Genomic DNA, 21824 nt, shown 5'->3' with positions numbered 1-21824 from the left:
GCGGACTCCATCTGGTTTGACTCACTTTTGAAATTGGCCTCAAGTGCCGATTAGAGGAACTGCAGATTTTGGCACTTTGTGGTGGGTTCATTGCTCAGTTCTTGAGGTTGCAGCATGTTTAAAAAAAATCAATCTGGCATCACAGATGATGCAAGAGACAAAGAAGCCGACAAATGGCAGTAACATACGGAGGGTTTTGAGCATTTTTATTGAAGGCATTTGTTCTTATGCACACAAAAATCATCAATTTTGTTTTAAAAAAGCAAAACAAAAAAACAAGGGAATAGAAGCTTAATATCCGTAGTCCATAAGTACTCACTAAGTACTGGTGCTTGAACCAAAATGAATTTGTTCTAATTCCCTTTCAGCCCTTTCAGCAGTTAAATCAAATCAAATCAAATCAAATCAAATCACCTTTATTGTCACATCACATGTGCAGGTACACTGGTACAGTACATGCGAGTGAAATTCTTGTGTGCAAGCTTCACAAGCAACAGAGTTGTGCAAAATACAATAACGTGCAACAAGCAAAATATAAAAATGGTTAATCTAAAAAGTAATAAATATATGTACCATATATAAAGGTATATACATTACTGAATGTGTGTACTAAATATGTTTTTCTACGTGTGTGTGTGTGTGTGTGTGTGTGAGTGTGTATATACATGTTTTACAAATGAAATAGAGTAAACAATAAAATAAGATATATAAAATATAAAATATACAGAGGTAGGTATGTGCAAAACAGTGGCATTAATGTACAGTATGGAGTGCATAATGTTGAAGTTCCAGTAGTGAGGGTGAGGTGTCTATGACGTGTTCAGCAGTCTGATGGCCTGGTGGAAAAAGCTGTCTCTCAGTCTGCTGGTACGGGACCGGATGCTGCAGAACCTCCTTCCTGATGGAAGTAGTCTGAAGAGTTTATGGCTGGGGTGACTGGGTCCTTGATGATCCTCCCGCTTTCCTCAGGCACCGCTTCCTGTAGATGTCTTGGAGGAGGGAAGCTCACCTCCAATTATCCGTTCAGCACACCGCACTACTCTCTGGAGAGCTTTGCGGTTGTAAGCGGTGGTGTTGCCATACCAGGTGGTAAGTCTGTGTAAGCACTGACACTCAGAATGGCTTTGGATATTAGACTGTATTATTCACGAATAAGAAATGCCTGCATTGGAAAGGTGAGGGCAGTGTTTGTATAAGGAGTATATTCTTACTGCATTATGATACTACAGTTTCCCCTGCTATCTCTATTGTGAGTGGTATTGAAGCACGTGATTTATCATGTGCTGATGGCTTGCACACAAGATAGATGTTGATGATGCAATAATATTGTCAGAGCCTGAAATAACAGCACAGACTAATCAATTAGTGGCTGCCTTGATGTTTAAACTGCCCACAGTGCTTCGGTGCTTAAATGTCAGTGACAAATTGGCAAGGGAGATTTCCTTTAAAAGGAAAGTCATCGAGCGGATGTAGATGAAACCTTTTCTCTAGTGTTGACTCGTTCTCTTTGTTGGACCCTCACTGGCCTGGCCTTTCTAGTCCTCCCCTTGAGGTTTCGTCCTATTGTTGTGCTTTCTCAGCCGTCTGCGCTGATCTCTCTTCGCACCCCCCCCATAAGCGATTCATTGAGGCTCTGCGATCCTATTGGTGCTCCACTTTCCCATGGAAGGGTTTCCATGGAAACCAAAAAATAATGCAGACCCTCAACACTGTTGCTCTTCACCGGCTAATAGCTCTCTAAACAGGGGTTCAAAAGAGACTGCCACTGCAACAGGCTTCATGGTAAAATCTGACCACTCTGTATCTGATTACAAACCGTAATGACGAGAGTTGCTTACATATATGCTGCTGTTTGTGATAAACTGCTGCAAAACTGAAAAGGATTACAGTGTTGCATTACCTGGGGATCTCTGAGCTAAACCATATGGTGAATATTTTCTATAAGACTCACTGAACAAGGCTGCCCATGCATGCGTATCCACTGTAAGGATGTTAATGATTTCCCGAGCACGTGTACCTTGTATTGTCTGAGTTCATGGTGCTTAGATAAGGGAGTGTATCATTCCAGTGCATCTCCCCACTTCTCAGATTTGTCCACTCTCCTCAGTCAGCCTTTGATTGCCTTTTCCAGATGTAATCAGCGCCTTCTATTCTATATGGGGCTGGCAACGTCAGTTGGGTTTTGTGTCCTGGTGAATCTGATGTCTGCTGGCAATATGGTGTGTCTGCGGGATGATGTGGCTGGCTCTATCAGCCAGAATACTCTTGGGATATTCTCCATCCCCGAGCCTCTGTCAGAATGAGAATACCCTGCCTGTATTTCACCATCTAATGTGGCAAGAGCCGCTTGCTGTTCATGTCTTCGTAGGCAGCTCTCTCCATATTTGATGCGGTAGTTGTCAGTGCCAGTGCTTTGAAACTGGCTCCAAAGTATTGTCAGTCAAAACTGTGCTGCTGACTATTTTTGCACATGGAGGCTGAAATACCAGCAATTTAATTGGCTCTCATTGCGATATCGTTATTTTCAGCTGGGAGACAGTTGTGGCAAAGCAGTTTAGAAACAGGAAAAAGTTTAAAGCATTTATGCTCATTAGACACACTCGGCTGGAGACGTATCTTACACTGACAGTTAAAGCCAGCAACGTGCAGTAAGAAAGCAAGGTATTCTACTTCCAGTGAATAATGCACGAGTTCAGATGCTCATCAAGGTCAAGTCACAAACTGCATGAGGAGATTGTGGTGTGTTGGGTTTTCTAATAAAGGATAGTTAATTAGTGAGAAGATACACTGTTTCTAATACCTCGAGGCAGATATTAAAATTTTACCTGCCCAGAACTTTGGTCTGGGTTGCTGCGACTAAAGGCAGTGCATTTTCCTGTTCTGTCCCTGTTTAATTTTGCCTTCCAGCAGAGAAGTGGAAAAATTCACACAGAGAAAACACTGTTACAGTCCTAGATTGGAGCACTGCGGGGAGCGAGCGCTTCATACATAATAAATGCAAACTCGGTCATTTTAAGTGTCCTAGAATTTTATTTTCTGTGAGGGGTTTTTTCTGTTTTTTTTTTTTTTTTCCCAAGCTCTCGCTCTTACTCTGCTCAGAAGACTTACGTGCACCAAGACAAATGTACCACTTTTCTTTCTCTTCGCCGCAGCTTCACTGTTCATTCATCTCATTACCTCAGTCTTGACCTGTGCTCCTTCTGCTGTGCTTCTCTCCAACAGCCCATGAAAACAGGAGAGGAGAGAAAAGCGAGAGAAGTCATCAGCTTCACCTGAACGAAGACGAGGAACAAGCAGATACACATGGTACGGTAGTGTTTTATCTGCTAAAGCGGCGCACACAGTTTTTCATTTTCACCTTATATTTATGTGTTAAACACATCTCCTTTACATTTTCCTCAGCATATGTCTGGAACTTGGGGGTGTTTCCATGAATAATTTCTAGCAAATCCAACAATAATTCCACTTCAGCACACTTAAAATTGTTTGAGAGGCGCTGCATAAAGAGGTTGTTGACAGACTCTTTTCAGTAAGATGCTGACAGCACAGGCGCAAAACCATTGTTATCGCCGACAGGAGGCACAGTGCTAGAGCAAGAACCAGTGTGTGTGTGTGTGTGAAGCCGGTCCTGCAAAGAGGCAGACGTGCTTTTGTCCCTTTGCTATCATAGCAGTCTTGCACTGGTCTTTGTTAGTCCCTGATTTGCATTGGCATTTGTAGCATTAGTATTCCAGACACAGCAGAGAAGCAGACACGTATGGATTGAAAGGTTAAAGGGGATGTTAGACCCAGACACATCAGCTGCAGTCAGTCATACATGGAAGCATAAAAAGCACCCAGTGAAGCAAATAATATGTGCTACATGTGCAAGTGACATGTAAGATTATGCGCAAAGTCAAGCTGTTTTCAGTTACATAAGTATTGATTTTAAACTTTTCATTTTAGTTTAATGCAACATGTGTGTTAATGCTTAAGCAGTCACTTGTTGGGTGCCCTTCAGGCGCCTTAAGGTCAAGCCACACTGTGCATGAATCTAATAAACTTAGCAATGACATCAGGTTTGTTGGATGTAGACTGTGCAGTGATAATGGCTGCTGAACTGGAGGCTATGACACGCACAGTTGCAACTCGTGCTCTTTCTTTCTTTCCGTGCTATGACCATCTTGGAATTTTCCCAAGCTATCTTTGGTCGCAAGATCATTACCAACTTTGAACTTCTCTATGGCTATGATCGGACTGCAAATCTAACGGTCCTTTTATGGTTTTCATATTATTGCCCTTGCGGATGGCGGCATGTGCCAAAAGTGGCACCATAGCTGTTTGATCTTTTTTTGTGAGCCGATGTGCAGCCGGCAGGGTTGGGTTGAAGATGGAAGGGTATGATTGTATTGGTCTTTACCGCCATGCAGCAGCTTGAAAAGATCAAACATTTGGGAGAAAAAGTTGAAGAAAACTGATCGCTTTGCTTCCTGTTTCCACTTCTTCTGCTGTTATACCAACACTGATACAGAGGTTTTTTGTAAGTGGTAAGGATGTGTTATTCATGAGATGACTACAGCAAATCTGGTACTTTTTAACTAATAGTATAACATGGTTTGAGTGATAGTGGCTCTGTAGTGTAGTGGTTAACGCATTCACTTAACACAAGCAAAAGTTTAGGTTTGATTCCAGCCAAATCTGGACAGTACGAGTAACAGATTTCAGAGTGAACTCTAAACTGACCTGTATGTGCAGCAAAACCTATTAAAATGTTTTTTCATAGACGTAAACAAGAGGACCATTCAAACCAGCAGTAATGGTTTCATTTGTAAGTCTTCTGTGCCGTGGGTGCCAGAAAATGTGTTCTCTAATTTGATTTTCGTGAGGAAGAGGATTTTAATATCGGCTTTTTTGTGGCACAGTAGCTGCTACGTGTATACAGAGCTTTGTGTGGATAGGGAGTTGCAGCAAACAGGGGTGGGATGGTGAATCTGCTTCATGGAAATAATGTTATGTAAAATTGAGCATATAAAGGACCGCTTTAGCCCACAAGGTGCTCTGCTGCACTCTGCTCTGGTGAGACATGTGAATTCTGATTCGACTGTTAGAGCTGAGGTTCATTTGCAAACATTTAAGACCTTGATTTGATTTAGAATCATATATGAAGAGTTCAGCTTTTATATATGAACAGTCACACCTTGATGCATGCTCAGTTATTCAGCTAAGAAAATTCAGGAAAGTTGATTTTGTTCATCTGGACGTTGTTTTCAGTGGGAGTAACGTTTTGTCACTCATTCAAGTCACTTCCTTATAGTGGAGGAACTGCTGGTTTGAGTGATCTAAGAAACAAACATTCACATTAATAAATAAACTTAAAAAAGGAAAAAATATTAGCCAGGATATAAGGTTTAAACATCCAGTGTAGAATGGCTTCCTGGTTTCACTTATAAACATGTCCTCCTGTGCAATCAGTGATTTCTTTTATTTATTTTTGTTATTTCAACATTGTTGGGTGGGGTCACTTTCAGTTTTACTTCGAACCAGCTTTGTATTTGGAGTTTCTTTTCTTTTCAGTTTTTTTAAACTTTAGTTTTACTTTTACCGCAGGACAGCAATTGAATGAGACAAATCCAGGGCAAGGACATAGAAGACTCAGAAGAACAGCACAAATAGGAAAACAGTGAATGAAACAGGGGGATTGTGGGGATATAAAAATGAGTGTAGTGCAAATTGTGCAAAGATCTGCTGTGTGAGTGGGTTCAAACATATTCCCCCAGTGATCAAATAAAAGATGGGACAAAATAAATGCTAATAGTAACAATAATTTTAGCAATAACAACAATCCTTATTTTCCTGTATGCTGTAAAGTATGCATGTATAAACCAATATACCAACCCATGCACATACAGTTAAGCTGATTTATCTAAGTTTAAACTCGGTTTCCTTAGTAAGTTTGCTCATCTCAGTCTTAAGATTTAATAACTGCAGAAGAGGTTTTACAACACAAACACTTTACATGTGAAAGCAGCTGACTCATAGGCATGTAGACACCCTGGACCTAAACTAGTACATCATAATTATTGTCTTAACAAATCTGATCAAACTGACGACGACTGAAGACATTTAATGTATAAACCTTTATTTTGTTTTAGATCATTTTGCATGTATCCATCATTAGTCTTCTTCTGCTTCTGTATTATTTCTGAGTTTCTTTCCCTGAAGTCTGGTTTTTATCTTTCAGTTAGTTTAATTAAAATGTTAGGTGTGTTCAAAGCTAGTTTAATTTTCTAGTTGAGTTTCTGCTTCCAATAATCTCTCTGTGATGTTTGCTTGATGCTTATAGTTATTATCTGATGCCATCTGAGGTCTGATTTGAGCTTTCACTTGAGGATTTTTTTTTTTTAAAAAAATAAGGAAATGTGGTGGAATTAAAAGCTCATTTTCAACAATCTCACCACAAACATTAATCTAGTTCTTATCCACCCTGGAATGAAAGGTGAGCTTTAGCTCCTCCTTTACAGTTCAGTATTTAAAGACAAAAACTGCGATCCACCGAGATCCAGACAAACTGGAATAATCTTTTAAATTCTCTGATACATTAAGTATCACTAACACTCTTCTGGTTTACTTACATCAACTTGTTTTGCAGTGGGGCCTCAAATATACAGTATGCCATTATCTCTTTTATCTGCGGCTTCCACAAAAACACAAACATTCACATGCTTTATCCTCAAGGCTTTGTTTTGATCTTTGCATTGCACTGAAACCCCCGACTGTAACACAAAGTAGGTTACACTGTTGTTTTTTGGTTTTTGTTTTTTTTTTGCTATTTTTCTTTTTCATTTTATTGAACTTTCGCCAAGTGCATGATATGTGTGTGTGCAAGCCACACACAAGAATCATCGGTAAGTGATAAAACAGCTTTTAGGCTTTCCACACGGGGGAACTAGCTGTATTCAAACTAGCATATGGCCTTGCAACAGGGTGTGAGTGATTGCTCATTAGACAAATGGCTGGCCAAGCTGTCCCCCCGTTGTAAAGTGCTCTGCTCTGCTCCCCTTTGTTTTCGAACAGGAACTCGAGCTAAGTGGAGATGCCAAACAGTCCTCTGCAGACAAAGGCCACTCTCACCCCATATCCGGGTTGCCGTAGAGACCAGAGTCTTTTTTTGGAAATATTCCAGCACGTGATTTAGGAAATCCTTCTGTTTTGAAAGATGTGTATCGTTTGCTTAAGAAATAAGATTTTTAATTTTTCATGGTTTTGTTTTTTGGGGGTTTTCGGCCTAGATTTAGTGATGTTTGGTGACTTGTGTGTATTTTGTGTTCCTTTGTCTTTTTTTCCCTAGTGTCCTGTTCTTGTTTAGTGCCCTGAGGCTAAAAGTGTTGTCTTTCCTGAAATAGTCCATTGTTTACTTCTGCAAAGGCCATCTGTGATGATATGGAGACCCGACAGAGACAACAACCTCGTATTCAGCAGCGTTTAAAACAATATTCAGTGTTAAGAAAAGACTCATTTTAATTGTTTCTTGCCTGAGGGTCAAATGGTGGTCAGGGGAGTGCTGGTGAAATTATTGACTGGATTTTTCCAAGTTTTTGTTAAGTGCGCAACTGATATCGATTCTTCTCCCTGTGACTCCGATATATAAGAAGAAGCCTGAGAAACTTGTGGAATAACCCACAGAAGTAGACAGTGCAGTGATATAATTCCCTCGGTTGTTCGCCCAGTAATTTTAGACCATTTAGTTTTGAATTGAGTTATAACTCATTTTTCTGGAAAGCCCCAAAGGCAATGTGTCATTCTCTAAAAACGTGGGAAAAGCCTTAGCCGAGTCCTAACAGCCGGCAGCGCCGAAGTGTTTATGTGTTCATTGTGTGCTGTTACCACATGCCCTCACTACCAGACAACCAGTGGACTAAGCATTGGAGCTCTAGGGGATCAATGCATCATTGACCATGTGCCCGGGCCTGGTATTGATCCGTCCTCTCGCAGCCAGTTTGTATCTTCGCTCAGCCAGATAGAGGTGCCGAGACGATTAAGTGAAAGCCTCTGCTATGAGCGAAGGAGGATCTCACACACAGCAGGGTTCAATAGAAGTCAAAATCTGCTCATCACTCCATCACATGTCCTCTGCTTAAGATAACTATCGAGAAGTTGTTAGCGCTCTTCCCCCTCCCCCGTCCAGTAATTCTAATCTAAGGAGCTGGAGAGTCGATTTCGCTGTAGGACTCGGAGCAACTGTTACTACTGAACTAACGGCTGGATGTGTGCCCAGTTGGGATGTCAGGAATGTAGCATGCAGCAGTGCTGACAACACATGGTCAGTCTGTTTCTTAGTGTTCATTCTGGGAGTCTTCCTCTTGTTAATCAGCCTGGTTTTCAGGAGTGTGTCAGCTGCCTGGTCAGAGGACTGCTTCCTTCTGGGGTTCACATAGTGTCATTTCAAACTGAGTAGGCTAGGAACTGAAATCTGAACTGGAAAAATAGAAGAATTTGACTTTAGATGAAAATTAACTGATTGAAATGTATATCGTGTGTGTATGTAGTCTTTTAGGTCATTGCCTTAATGATGATTTTGTACCTATTCTGAACTTTTATACCTCTGAGTGGCTGTGGCTCAGGAGGTAGAGCAGGTCACCTACTAATTGAAAGATTGGCGGTTCAATCCTTGGCTGCTACAGCCTGCATGCCAAATTATCCTTGGGCAAGATGGTGAACCCAGAGTTGCTCTCTGATGCATTAATCGGAGTTTGAGTGTACGTGAATGTTAGATAGGGGGGGGAAAGGGGGCTTGTTTAAATATGGGTGAATGAGGCATGTTGTAAAAAATATTTTGAGTAGGTTTTTTGTGGGGTTTTTTGTGGGGTTTTTTGCATAAAAACTAAACCAAAATGAGAGAAACCTACTCTGGAAACGTAATGGAATTAAACTGAACTGAAGACCAAAAACAAAAAAATGAATAAAGAAAACCATGTAAATTACAAAAGTAGCCTGTCTGCACCAGTTACAGTGCTGGAGTATAACTCCTTTGTAGTCCCAGCACGAATTGAATGAAATTATAAAGGGTTTTGCACGACTGAACCAATTCATCATAAACTGTCCACTTTTGGAGGGAGTAAACTAGCATTCCCTGTAATGTGCAGAAGCTGATGATATTCTGTGTGTACTCTGAAAACTCATTAAGCTAAACTTGCCTGAGGAAAGACAAGTTAAAATATCTACCTGAGCATCTAACCAGCATTAGGACCTTTGCTTTAGCTTGCCCGGCTCAGTTTCTGCACTCCTCTCTGTGTGAGAGCTACACCCACACACGCACACACTGCGAGCTGCCTTTGAGCTACTTTTGTACACTTTCTCCATGTGGTTGTTCGCTGTTGTCTGAAAACTGTATGCCCTCTAAAGTATACAGTGCTATTGCTGTTTAGCATTCAGTGCACTTCAAAGCTCCTCCGTGTGACAGCAGAGCCCAGGGCTCATTCTCTCCTAATTGGAGGTTCATTAAGGACTTGGTGCGCCTCACGGGAACCCATTTCATTGCCAGAGGAGCCTGTCTTTATTCGGATTTGGGGGTGTTTACTTGCTGTGGCTGATCTAGGAAGTCATGGAGAAATATGAAAATGGGTTTTTAATTGAGATAAAGTCTGATGTGGCATGTGTGTGGTCCCCTAGTGTCATTGTCAGAGGGTATTAGCGCATGCACGGAGAGCTTAGACTGGCATGCAGTTGATGACAAAACACACCTGCTCCAGCTGCATCGGGGAGCCTGGGAACGAATGTGTCCTCCCCAGGGTTCAATTACAGGTGATCACTTAGAGGGTCAATGATATTTAAAGGGGTCAAGCTACAACCCATAAAATCTCGAGAGGATTTCAGTATTAATGATTGTTTGTAATGCAGGATCATGCTCAAGATGAAGTGAACTTGCTGGTTATGTGAGGGTGGAGGATGGCGACAGTTTGGCGAGGAGCAGACACAGAGTGTCCTTGTAATTCTGATCCTTTTGTCCAGGGCAGCGGCTGGGGGAGCAAGGGAATATGGACTGGTTTCATTAATCCTGCTGAAAGTGACATCTTCAAGGAGAATCACCCACGGGTGTGCTATTTATATGTGGAGTACTTTCAATCTAGTCTGTGTCTTCCTTATCTTTTAATTACAGCGGGTTGACACCACCATAATGGTTGATCGTGTAGGTGCCGACTGAACAGACTTCTGGTTTTATGAGTTAGGAATGGAAAAAAAGAAAAGGTCTATTCCTCACGCTTCCATTGAGACGAATATAGGTCGGATCAGTTTGTCCTCATTAGAGAGCTCTGGCTTCTTTTGATAGTGTGAAGTTGATGTTTTTAGGATCAGTTCACATCAATTCACCATCAAACTCATCTGTGCCGATTTCCACAGCCTAAGCTGACTGTGGATCAGTTTTCACCAGGAGTAAACAATGGGTTCTTAGCGCCGCATGACATTTTATGATGTCAGTTACAGGAGATGGAGACAGATTTGGCATTTGCTGGATACCTCGGGGCGAAAACTGTCGCTTAGCTTGTCAGATTGAGGACATACAGTATTTCCTGCATGTTTAAAGAAAAATCCAGCACATTGTGTACAGTTGTAGCGGTGCAGTACTGCTCACTGTTTTTGTGTGTGCATGTGTGGCATGTTTATTTATAATAGATTTTAGCCAGCACAGTGTGTTATCTTAACACATTGCTAGCATTGCTCAGCAGCGCACCTGAGGAGGACCAGCCTTTAACCTAGTAGCAATTTTTCAAAAGTGATATAAGCCTGCAGCTCCTGGGGTGTGAACCATGTTTTTCCTTGTCTACATCATATACACTGCAGAATATTCAGAGAAAGCCTTAGTGGTCTGATCTCTGCGACTGGCCAGTGATCGATGAGGACCTGCGATCCCACAGGAGTCATGGGAAAGACCAGTTTGTTTACTCTGCACTTTCTCCGGGGTCTCAGTGGCACTTTGATTTATACTATGCTGCTTTTCAACCATAGGCTTGTTATTTGGAGCCTGTCTGGGCCCTTACACTATAACCCATTTTATTCTTAAATATTCAATGCATTTTAATGCACAGAAGAAAATTGGCTCCAGATCTGACAGTCGGCTTGACCCTGAAATGGGAGCAAAGAGCGAAAGGGTGAAGCTGGAAAAGAAATCGGACATTTTGTTTAGAGAATAAGAAGTGAGCTGTGCCCTGAGAGTTTTTCCAGCCGGCCCCTTCCTCCTCCTCCTCCCCCTCCTCCTCATTCCACCTCTTCATCCTCTGCCTCAATAAATACAGTTTGCACCCTTCATAAGGGCCCAGAATTGACAGGCTAGAGCTGGAGGGATAGGAATGGACCTTTTCTGATGCTTTTCTATGAGACTGTAATGTATGCAAATCTCAGTTAAGACCTCCTGTGCCCTCATTAGACCTTTCTGGGGCTTAGGAAAGGGAGGGGTTAATTAAAACCCATCTCAGACAATGAATCTGTTGGTTGCTCTCAGAGTACCACTAGAAGGGTAATCAATACCTAAGCATATTATTATGATTTACAGAAAGTGTTTAACCATAGGTCTAAATCAATTTCCTGGGTCCAAAGAGGAAAGCGGTAAAGGGGAAAAACAGAAGCATAAGCCCTCTGGCTGGTGAGGAGAGGAAAAGTTCTCTTTATAGGGTAGCTTCTTCTCACAGCAGACAAAGAATGCCGTCATATCTTTAGTACTGTTTAATTTTATTGTCACGGCAACTTATGCGAGTTAACAATGCAATGGGGGGAAGAAAAAAAAGCTTTTCATGAGGCTCGCAGAATGAAAAACAAACCAGTGTTAGTGCGCTGTAATAATAGAAAAACAGATTAGAAAAAGATATCAGTTCTGCCTTAATTATTCACACGCTTCCTTTTCTTCTGTGGGAAATAATTGCTCCAGCAGCTCAAAACTGCTTGTGCCTAGGCAGGGCTTTGTGCTGGGCTATGGTTTATTATACCTGAAAGCCAACATTCGTGAGTCTGCTGTGTGCAGCACAGGCATGAAAGGGTCAAGGCGGAATGAGATTTAAGCGACAGCAGAGGGTCTTCAAAGATGGACAGGAATCAAGCCTGGTGTTGATCACAACAGAGCTTTCACTCCTGCCTCGGAGAAGCAGAGAGAGATCGCCCAGAGGAGTCCTTTGACATGACATCAAGCAAAGGAAAGCCTGCCTACACGTTATGAAATTACAGCTGATGGATGTGCTGCAAGTACGGATAAAAGAAGTGCGAAGAAGGCATTTAAACATTTTCTTTTTTTCAATTTGCAGGTGCAGTGTGTAGCTGTGTAAACCTATTTACAATTCCTCTGAGAAATCGTTTTTTAATCCGCTTGTTAGCCAGCCTCAATCCCGGCTATCACTATGGGAGAGCAAATTAATAATCAGAAAGTACAAAGCAAAGAGTGCCGATTCATTTCTGCCAAATAATTAATTTTCTTCCTTCACTGAGACTGCAATTACAGCTGCCCCACAGATTGTTTTCATTTCAGTTTGTGCAGAATATGTAGATATGAATCCTTACGCAGTCCCCGGCTCACAAAGGCTGAGGGAGAAATCTTTTCATCTGCAGCTTGAAAGGTTAAACATTTGCTTCAGCAAGGGCACGCTGCGTTTTTAGGCGTACTGGGTCATGGATTCTTAGACACCCCACCCCGCACACACACAACGCCACCCAGTGTTGTCTGCTAATGCAGGAGAGGTGTTCTTCATTAACCAGGAGTGCTTCTAGGATGGGTCTTCATCAAGCAAAGTGTGTTTGTGTCAGATGGAGGGGTGGCTGATGGGAGCACAAGACCTCTCATTACATTAAGAAGAAGAAGAAGTTCCATAGCAAAGGCCATCCCATGTCGGTTAATGAACATGGAGCCCCAGTCAGGACTCATTTCCTTAAAATGCTTCAGAGATGGACGTCCCCTCCAGTCGCACTAACATAGGGTTGCCATTTTTCCGGAGACAGGAGGAGCTGACAGGCGGCTAAGTTTGAGAGCACGCTAAAATAAGATGTGTCAGATAGGTTGACATTGTGCTGCCTAATCTCGTAGTTGCTTAGGGATTTCCAGGACTATTGCTGGGGACAATGCACCTAAAGGGATAATATGAGGATTTTCATCTGAAATTGGACCAAATCAGCTGACAGGCGTGCGTGTGTGTGCTGTGTGTTTGACTGACAGAACTCATTAAGAATGTGAGCAGGTTTTGGCAGAGCATCCTTTTCTTGGCAGTTTCAGCGTAATGCTTATCCAGGGTGCAGGAAAGTGGGGAATACTGTGAGCATTTGGCAGGAGTCATTAAGTGGCGCGTTTTATGTTGTTTAATGTTTTTTCTTTCAGGGGCAGGGAGAGGCTTCAGCACGGGGGACGACCATGGAGGGGGACTGTCTCAGCTGCATCAAGTACCTCATGTTTGTCTTCAATTTCCTCATCTTTGTGAGTATTTTTTTCATCTCTTTCTCAAAGACACTTAATCTGGCCGTCTCTGAAGTTTGCGTCAATCTAATGATTTAAGATGGGCTTCTGCGTGCTCCCCGCCTGACTGACTAATGGAGCCACATTTGCATTTCATTAGATGAGGCAATCTTGATTCTATCAAATTCTCTTTTGATTAAATTTTAGTGTGCTGACACACATCTGAGGCACATTGTGCCATGTGGAGTTTGTGACTGGCACCTGAGTTTATCGGTCTTGATCAGACAATCAAGGGTAATCCTGTTAGTCTGAAGCCGTAAAGCGGGGGAGGGTCAGAGTAAGAAGGTTTGTCTCTTTTCCTGCTTTATTAAGCACAACCAAACCATTTAGAGTCTCTGTTTAGATGAGGTTGCTCAAGGCTGGGGTAATAATGCAACCAGCAGAGCAAAGAATGAACTTGACTGTCGGCATCACTGTAACAACTACTTTTCACAGCTTTTTTTTTTTTTTTTTTTTTAAGTGTGTCTATCTAAGGCCGTTTCACACTCGTGTAACTCGGCAGCATTTCTTTTAAAGCCCGGTGCCTTGAAAATGGCTGCTGCTTCTCCTCATACCACAGAGTGGCTATCATTTGTGCGCAAGCCTCAGGTGACAGGAAGAAGGGGATTGGGGTAAAAATGTTGGAAGCTCAGATCTATTCCCCCTGACTCAATATCTTCTTTTCTTAATCACATGAGTCACCCCACAGTGGCTGCAGAGAGGATTTTATTAAAGGGAGGATGGGAAAGGATGGAAGCTCATTGCATTTCTTTAGCTGGTGGGGAGGCTGGGAGGAGTAGTTCAAGGGGGTAGATTTATCCACCCATACCCCCACTGAGGTACTGTGGCTCTGCAGATACCCAGCCTTTTATTTTAGCTTTACCTCCAACCTCTCTGGTATTTGCATAGCTAACAGTGGAGGAAAAAAAAGTCACTGTATGACCACTGGTTGAATGTTTTGAGTTGCTGGGGATACAAAGCTACTATATCTTCTGAATTGTCGATTTCTATTTTGTCTAAGTAATGTACTTTTTCCCTTTTGTCGTTATCAGCTGGGGGGCTCTTTCCTCCTCGGAGTGGGAGTGTGGGTACTGGTGGACCCCACAGGGTTCAGGGAAATCGTAGCAACCAACCCCCTGCTATTCACCGGTGTCTACATCATCCTTGGTATGGGAGGCATGCTTTTTCTCCTCGGCTTCCTGGGCTGCTGTGGAGCCATCCGTGAAAACAAGTGTCTGCTCCTCTTTGTGAGTTGGCTGACAAAGTCGAAACATAGCTGTGTTACCGCTCGTGTGTGTGTGCGGGTGTGTGTGTGTGTGTGTGTGTGTTGATTATTCTCTCTGTCAGTCTTGAAACAGAAAGCCAAAAGAGCAAAATGCCTTTGTATGTTGTCTTTGTGCTTTGGTCATCATCAATAGTTAATGCTGAGTGAAGTGAGCACCACCAAAATGTGATTTTTCCTTTTCCTTTTCTTTCTTTTTCTTTTTTAAACACATGAACATGCACTTTTGTCTTCACTCTCATCTACCTTGTCATACTCTTTCTCACCCTTTCCTTTTTCCTTTTGTCTTACTGCAGTTCTTCATGCTCATCCTCCTGATCTTCTTAGCAGAGCTGGCTGCTGCCATCCTAGCCTTCATATTCCGGGAGCATGTAAGTTTCTTAAAAAGTTCACCCCACCTTTGATCACAAGTCTGCAGTTGGGCTGAGTGTCAAAACGCAAGGACTCAGATTCTTACTTTTTGTATTTCCGGACCTGACAGTTGCTAATTTAAATCATGATTCTGAAAATTTCTTTTGACTGCATTCAGGTATTGTATAACTGTTTGTATTTATAGCATTGCATTCCTATAATAATGTTGTGCTTGTGATGCACAGTTAAAAATTGGGATCAAATTCTGTTCAGCAACCAGAGATGCAATCTAATTCTTCATGTCAAAACCTGTTTGGTACATTACTCATTATGCGTGTGACCACAAAGATTTCGCCTAATCTAGCCTCGAGTCTGTAGCCCCAAACACATATGAGGAGCAGATTGCTGGTGAGCTCATTTCTTTGTAACTGCACACCACTAGATTTTGCCGTAGCACCACCAGATTTCCCTGAGAAGACTTTAATGTCTTAAGTTAGCGCAGTTCCCTAATATAAATGACACTCAGCCCAACCCAGAATTCGGTGAAATCATCTGAAGAAACTGATGTTATCTGTGTGACACTAACCTGTGTGCTGTCGCTTTAGCTGACCAGAGAGTACTTCACCAAAGAGCTGAAGAAACATTATCAGGGCTACAATAACAGTGACGTCTTCACCTCCACATGGAACGCCATCATGACTACAGTAAGACCACCGCACACATGGCAGAGAGCTGACGTAATGCAGCTTTTACCGACTCACCCTTTCCACCAAACAGTGTGTGGAAACGTTAAGGTTAACAGCCAGGGCTATATTTTATAGTTAAATCAGAGACATTTAGGTCAATATTCATGCTGAATTGCCACACGCACACAGTGGACCACAGGCCAGTGCGCAAACGGGCGCTTAACAATAAGGGCTTCTTCTTCTCCTTCCTCTCAGTTTGACTGCTGTGGGGTGAACAGCCCAGAGGATTTTAAGGAAAGCATGTTCAGGATGATGAACCAAAATCATGTGGTGCCAGAAGCCTGCTGCCAGCGTGCCGGTCAGACTGCCGAGTCAGCCTATACCAGCCAGGAGCAGTGCTTATCGGGCAATATGATGTTCCGTAATAATAAGGTAACTTTTCACATCTACCATGTCAAGACCTCGCTCTCTCGCTCTCTCGCTCTCTCTTGCTCTTTCTCGCTCTCTCTCTCACTCTCTCTCTTTCTCTCTCTCTCCCCCTTCTTCTAAACCTCCTCAAGGCTTAATTAGAGCTGAAGACGGTTGAGGGGTGACATCCAGGGACTAGCTGACTCCTCCATGGCTGATTAGTGCTTTTCTGTGTTTTGGGTGTCACAGAAGACCATCTTACTGTGCAGTAGAGCACAGAGACAACAGCGCTATGTATGTGTCTGGATGTGTGTATGTGTGTGTGATTTGTGTGAGATATACACACACACACGTGCATGCCCACATCCCTGCTCACATGGCTTCCATGTGCACAAAGGAAGCCTTGAGTGTAATTACAGTGAAAGCTGATAGGAAGAGCTTTTTTACTGCAGTCTCCACCTGTTGTTTTTCGGCCCATTAGAACAATGAGAGATATCCACCGTGTGCCTCGCTCTGTTCATTCACACAAAGAGCTCTCATTAAAAGTCAGTGAGGCTGGAGGCCCTTCTTCCCACTCATTCAGCCAGGCCTTTGTTCAGACTCTCACTCAGTTGAAGCTGTGATGTTACTTTAATTGTCTCTGTAATTCTGCAAATTTATAGCCTATTGATTCTCTGCTGAGTGTCACGTCTTTGTGTCCACAGGGTTGTTACTCTGCAGTAGTTGACTACTTCGAATTGTACATCTATGTGGCTGGAGCCCTGGCCATTGTGGTGCTAACCATTGAGGTACGAGCGAGTTTTCAAATATGCAACTTTTTTTTTTTTTTGCCTCCAGTGTATTCTGAATATTCATTTTAGAAAATTTGCAAGGCTGCTTTAACCCAAGGCTATTTACCTGAATACGCCAGTGTTATGCTTTTTGAATAGCAACATCGCCACCTTGTGTTAAAATTCAGTATCACAGAACATAGTGGTTTTTTAAAATGAGTACAGTGTATTTATTTCTATTAACAGTTTGGGACGGGGGATTTTGAACAGTCTCTTTCTGTATGTGTGATTATTATTTCTTTTTCTTTCCCTCTTTCCTCAGCTTTTTGCCATGGTTTTTGCAATGTGTCTCTTCAGGGGAATCCAGTAGAGCTGCTCCATCCACGAACTACTTTTTTTTTTCTCTAAAAAAGAAAAAGGGAATTCAGGAGAAAAGAAGAAAAAAATGGACATTTGTAAATTTTGTGGATCTCTTTTTCTATTGGCTAATTGGTAGAAAAACAAACTCTTGTACTTCACAGCTGGACTTTTGAGGTACTGGGTGATTAAAAAAATATACAAACACACACACAGACATAGAGACACACACACTGCATTGAGACTAGACTAGAGAGAAAACTGATGTTTAAAAAAAAAAAAAAAAAAAGATTTGTGTGCAAAGTGGAAACGGTAATTTGTGGACCAGGTCTTGAGCAGATTGGGTGTAAAGTGGACCAGGTGAAGCCTGAGCAGAAGGCACTGCACTGACTTTTGGATGAAGAATATTTATATTAAGTAAAGTTGGCTTGACTGTAAAAATGAAAAATGTGTTTCTTGTAAACTCTGGCTGTTATCCTTTCCCCTTTCATACTGTATAATGTAATAACCTCCCTTCCTCCACATGCCTTTTTTACAGCCACACTTCTTCAATGCTGTATTATATAAGCTCTGTTTATTTGTGTGTGTGTGTGTGTGTGTGTGTGTGTGTGTGTGTGTGTGTGTGTGTGTGTGCGTGTGTGTGTGTGTGTGTGTGTCCGTATGTACTGGATGCTCTTTATGAATGTGTATGAGCCTATTTGTATGCATGTGAGCTCGTGGCTCTCCGTGATCTCTCCCAAGCTTCAAAGCCAACTACTCTAATTCTTTTTTCCTGTTTGTATGGTGATGTTTTATTGCATTAGTGGTTATATGTGGTTCTTGGTGGTGAAATGTGTATGCCTTTGTATTAGATTCTTGAAAAGTAAGTTACATAAATGGCATTTTACCTGACCCTTCCCGTGTGTTTTCTCAAGCTGGTTGCACAATTTCACACCATTTTCGTTTTCTTTTTTTAAATGAAAGAGTTGACCCCGTTTATAAAGACACTGGTAAGTAATGATATTGCATCACAGGATAATTAAAAATAAGTGTTTGTTAAAAGATTATTGCTTATCAAGTCTAGCTCACTAACTAGCTTAACTTTTAAGAGCTTATGTCACCTTCATGATCATTTTTAGGATACATGTGACTGTTACACATTTCCCACATGAAAATATTCTTCTGTGCTACTGAAGTCTGGAAACAAAGAAGGGGTTTTATTTGCTGAACAGCCAAACCATAAGAAAATGCCATTAGCCTTTAGTGTCCATATATATTTATATGACTCCGGGTGTAGCTTTTGTAATGAAATCAATCTCAACCATATTGCTGGAGTGCATTGATTTTATTTACAAAAAAAAGTAAAGTTATTGATTAGAAATGCATGTGGACATTGATGTATTGCAACAGCCTCAAAAATGGCAGAAGAATACATCAAAGGAAAAAAAAAAAGGGAGGCATGGGGAACATGTAATGCAGCAAAACAGCATGGTAGGGATGGAAATGAAACGCATCATTTGTGGAATTTGCATTAGTATCGCTTTCAGAGCAAAGAAACCGATGGAAATTGAAAAGACACAAAACTGTTTAACACAGGTAAAAATGAAAGTTGGTTCCTACATACATGAATTTTCACTTGTTTTTCCATTCTAATTTTTTTAATGTGGTCTTTTTTTTAATTTTTTTTTTTTACTGCATACCTTTTTGCATACTCCCTCCAAACAGCGTGCATGACAAAGCCTACTAAAAACCCAAGTATGGCTTTGTTTGACATTTGGTGAGCAGGCAGCCTGTTCCAGTAACAAATCCACATTTTCAGCAAAATGTGGCCATTTGGAGGGGAAAACACAAGATCATAGCAACTGGTAAGTGATATCCAAAGAGAAGCTAAAATGCTTATTCTGTAACATAAATATTGTTTTTAGAGTAGTGCTTGCAACCTCAGTCCTGCTGTGTATTGCTTGTTAGCTTGCTATAGTGTTTGAGGGTTGTGCCACTAACAGTTAATCTTTCTATTTGCATATGCAAGCAAACAGATTGTGCAAAGTACATAGGCTGTATTTTGTGGCTTGTAAATGCCGGTTCCCACAAACTTTGTGTGGAAGACAGATGGCGCTCAGAGAATCCTGAATTTATGGAAGAATTCTGTAACAGCAATTTAATGTTGAAGTCAACTTGAAAGGGTTCACATTGTAGAACATTTCTGAGAGGTGGACATAACTTAATGGTCTGAAAAGCGAGGTAAATACAGAAGCCTGCTAAGTCTTCAGTCTCTCTTACAGCCAGCAGAGGGCGACGCCTCTGGTTACAACAAGAAATCTCTGGGAAAACAGCCCTTTGGCTCCTTTGATTGATGAGCTCAGTAAACGCGTTCCTGATGAGTTTATGGTTAGCTTCATGTTTTATTGAGTACAGCAGAATGTTTAGTTTATGAATTAGCCCCCACCCCTCCCCTAGAGTTAAAAAGGTCAAAAAGCAGGTTTTGTTTTCAGGCAGCCTTTATCTCCTAACAAGCTGCTGTAGCATGAATGTACAGTGTCTCTCAGATTCACCCCTTGCTCTTTACCTCCACTGTCAAAACACCAAGTTGAAAAAAACATAAAGCGTTCTTTGCATGTTTAAATCAGTCTGACTGTCTTCTTAAATGCCCACACTGAATCTGTCTTTTGTCTGACAAGTAGTCGAATTTCAAGCTTCAGCTCAACAGTTGCACAAACCTTTGTGGTTCTTGGCTCTGTTGATGTTACTTAGAATTCTTCTCCATCTAAAATAAAAAATTAACCAGGCTTCAGCTCCTCGGCTCTCATGATGACAGCAGAAAACTGTTTACTGAAACCAAACAAAGAACAAAATAAGGAGGTACAAAGAAATGACACCCTCTGTCAGTTCTCAGGTTTTACATATCAGGAGATAATAGAGAGTACACAGCGTGTGGTAGCATTAGAGCTAACTATCTTAGGAAGAAGGCTTTTTTAAAAACCCTTTAAATCCCCACTCATACGCTATAATAACTTGAACTGATAACATTCTGATGATCATAGGAGAGATGCCAGTCTAAAATTCGTTGCACTTAGAATAGAATAGTCTTTATTTTTTTATTTGCAGATAATGAAAAAGTATCTAGTCGATAACAGGGTCTGATAATTAGGTAAATACAACTTGAGATGAAACACATGATACATCACATCGTGTCATATAGTTATTTAAACATACACAGAAATATTTATTTAAACATAACTCTGGTGTTTTGAAGCCATTCTGCTGTAGATTTTCTGATGTGGTTGGGATTGTTAGCCCATTCTTTGGTTCACAGAGGAGTTCAGAGACCGCAAAACAAGCACAAATCAAGCACCCTGCACCATCGTGCTTGACAGTTGGCACAAAGTGTTTGTGCCGATTTGCTTTTGATCAAACGTGCAACTGTGCATCTTGGTCAAACATCTCCACTTTGGTCTCGTCTGTCCAAGGTGACCCTGGTCTGGCTGAATTTAGTGGGTTATCCACTCCTGTGAATACTGGTATTTGTCATGAATATTTTTCACTTGTGCTTGTAAATGGCCTTACAACCCTTCCCATATTGACAGTCAGCAACAACTAAGATATGATTTATTTCCTTCTTGGGATTTTATTACCACCACACCTAAATGCTGCAGATCAGCAAATGGCCCAAATTTCAGCTTTTACAGAGATGTTCATACTTCCTGGTGATGATGCATACAATTAGCAGAACCCAGCTGCTACTCACCCTCTTAATTCCTTTAGAAGCAGTAAGTATTACATACTGCTTTTGAATGCCGGTGTAGTTTTTGCTAAATAAATCATGACAGTATAATATGTCATATGTTGTTGTTTAACTGAGACTGATTTACTTAATAAAAGATTAGATTTGCCAAACATGAATAAAATCAGTATTTGTTTCACTTTACAAGATTGGATTAACCTCAACATAAGACAGCTGCCTACAGTCATCTACCGCAGGCATCCTACACTATATATGTGACAATATAGCATACTTTATAACTGGATTTAGCAACTGAAACAAAATGAACTGATGCAGGTTATATCACACTAATCTGTGCTTGGGATTCCCCAGGGCAACACGGGAATGCCACACACAGACTGTATATCCAGTGTGATTATGATTATCTGGGTGATGTGAAGTTTTTGTTTTTGCTTTTTATTTTAAGAAAAAATGGATGACCGACATTAGGTTTGTCATTCATCTTTGTCATTTGGCAAGTTTTACAGCAAAAATGAATATATAGTACTTCATAATATTATAGTCGTGTTAATGGTACAGTGGGTTACTGCAGCACTCACTTACTTCAGTTCTAAATGAGGCATCGTATCATTTTTACAAACCAATCAGAGCATCTTGAACATTACTCTGATTTTTTCTTTAACCTGGTTTGTTATTCAATCTTATTATACAATCTATCATTTGTAATTGTATGTATAATTTGTGTTCATCCTCTCGTTATAAACCATTTACACTGTTCAGAGTCTCTCAAAAACTCAACCCAACATGTGATCACAATTTTCCTAAC

At 41.3% G+C, this 21824-nt stretch overlaps 1 protein-coding gene across 1 annotated transcript in view; it reads left to right on the top strand.

Moving 5' to 3' along the window:
• Positions 1 to 18189, top strand: part of tspan18b (tetraspanin 18b) — a 35478-nt gene extending 17289 nt beyond the window's left edge. The window contains exons 2-9 of the mRNA XM_031755771.2: positions 3223 to 3306; positions 13331 to 13426; positions 14497 to 14691; positions 15023 to 15097; positions 15683 to 15781; positions 16019 to 16195; positions 16876 to 16959; positions 17264 to 18189. Coding sequence (XP_031611631.1) covers positions 3304 to 3306; positions 13331 to 13426; positions 14497 to 14691; positions 15023 to 15097; positions 15683 to 15781; positions 16019 to 16195; positions 16876 to 16959; positions 17264 to 17311 — 777 coding nt within the window. The 5' untranslated portion in view covers positions 3223 to 3303 and the 3' untranslated portion in view covers positions 17312 to 18189. The remainder of the gene's footprint in view (positions 1 to 3222; positions 3307 to 13330; positions 13427 to 14496; positions 14692 to 15022; positions 15098 to 15682; positions 15782 to 16018; positions 16196 to 16875; positions 16960 to 17263) is intronic.
• The last annotated feature ends 3635 nt before the right edge of the window (positions 18190 to 21824 follow it).

The sequence above is a fragment of the Oreochromis aureus genome, linkage group 7 (genome assembly GCF_013358895.1).
Source record: "Oreochromis aureus strain Israel breed Guangdong linkage group 7, ZZ_aureus, whole genome shotgun sequence".
Classification (NCBI taxonomy): domain Eukaryota; kingdom Metazoa; phylum Chordata; class Actinopteri; order Cichliformes; family Cichlidae; genus Oreochromis; species Oreochromis aureus.
This window is presented reverse-complemented; position numbering and strand designations above follow the sequence as displayed.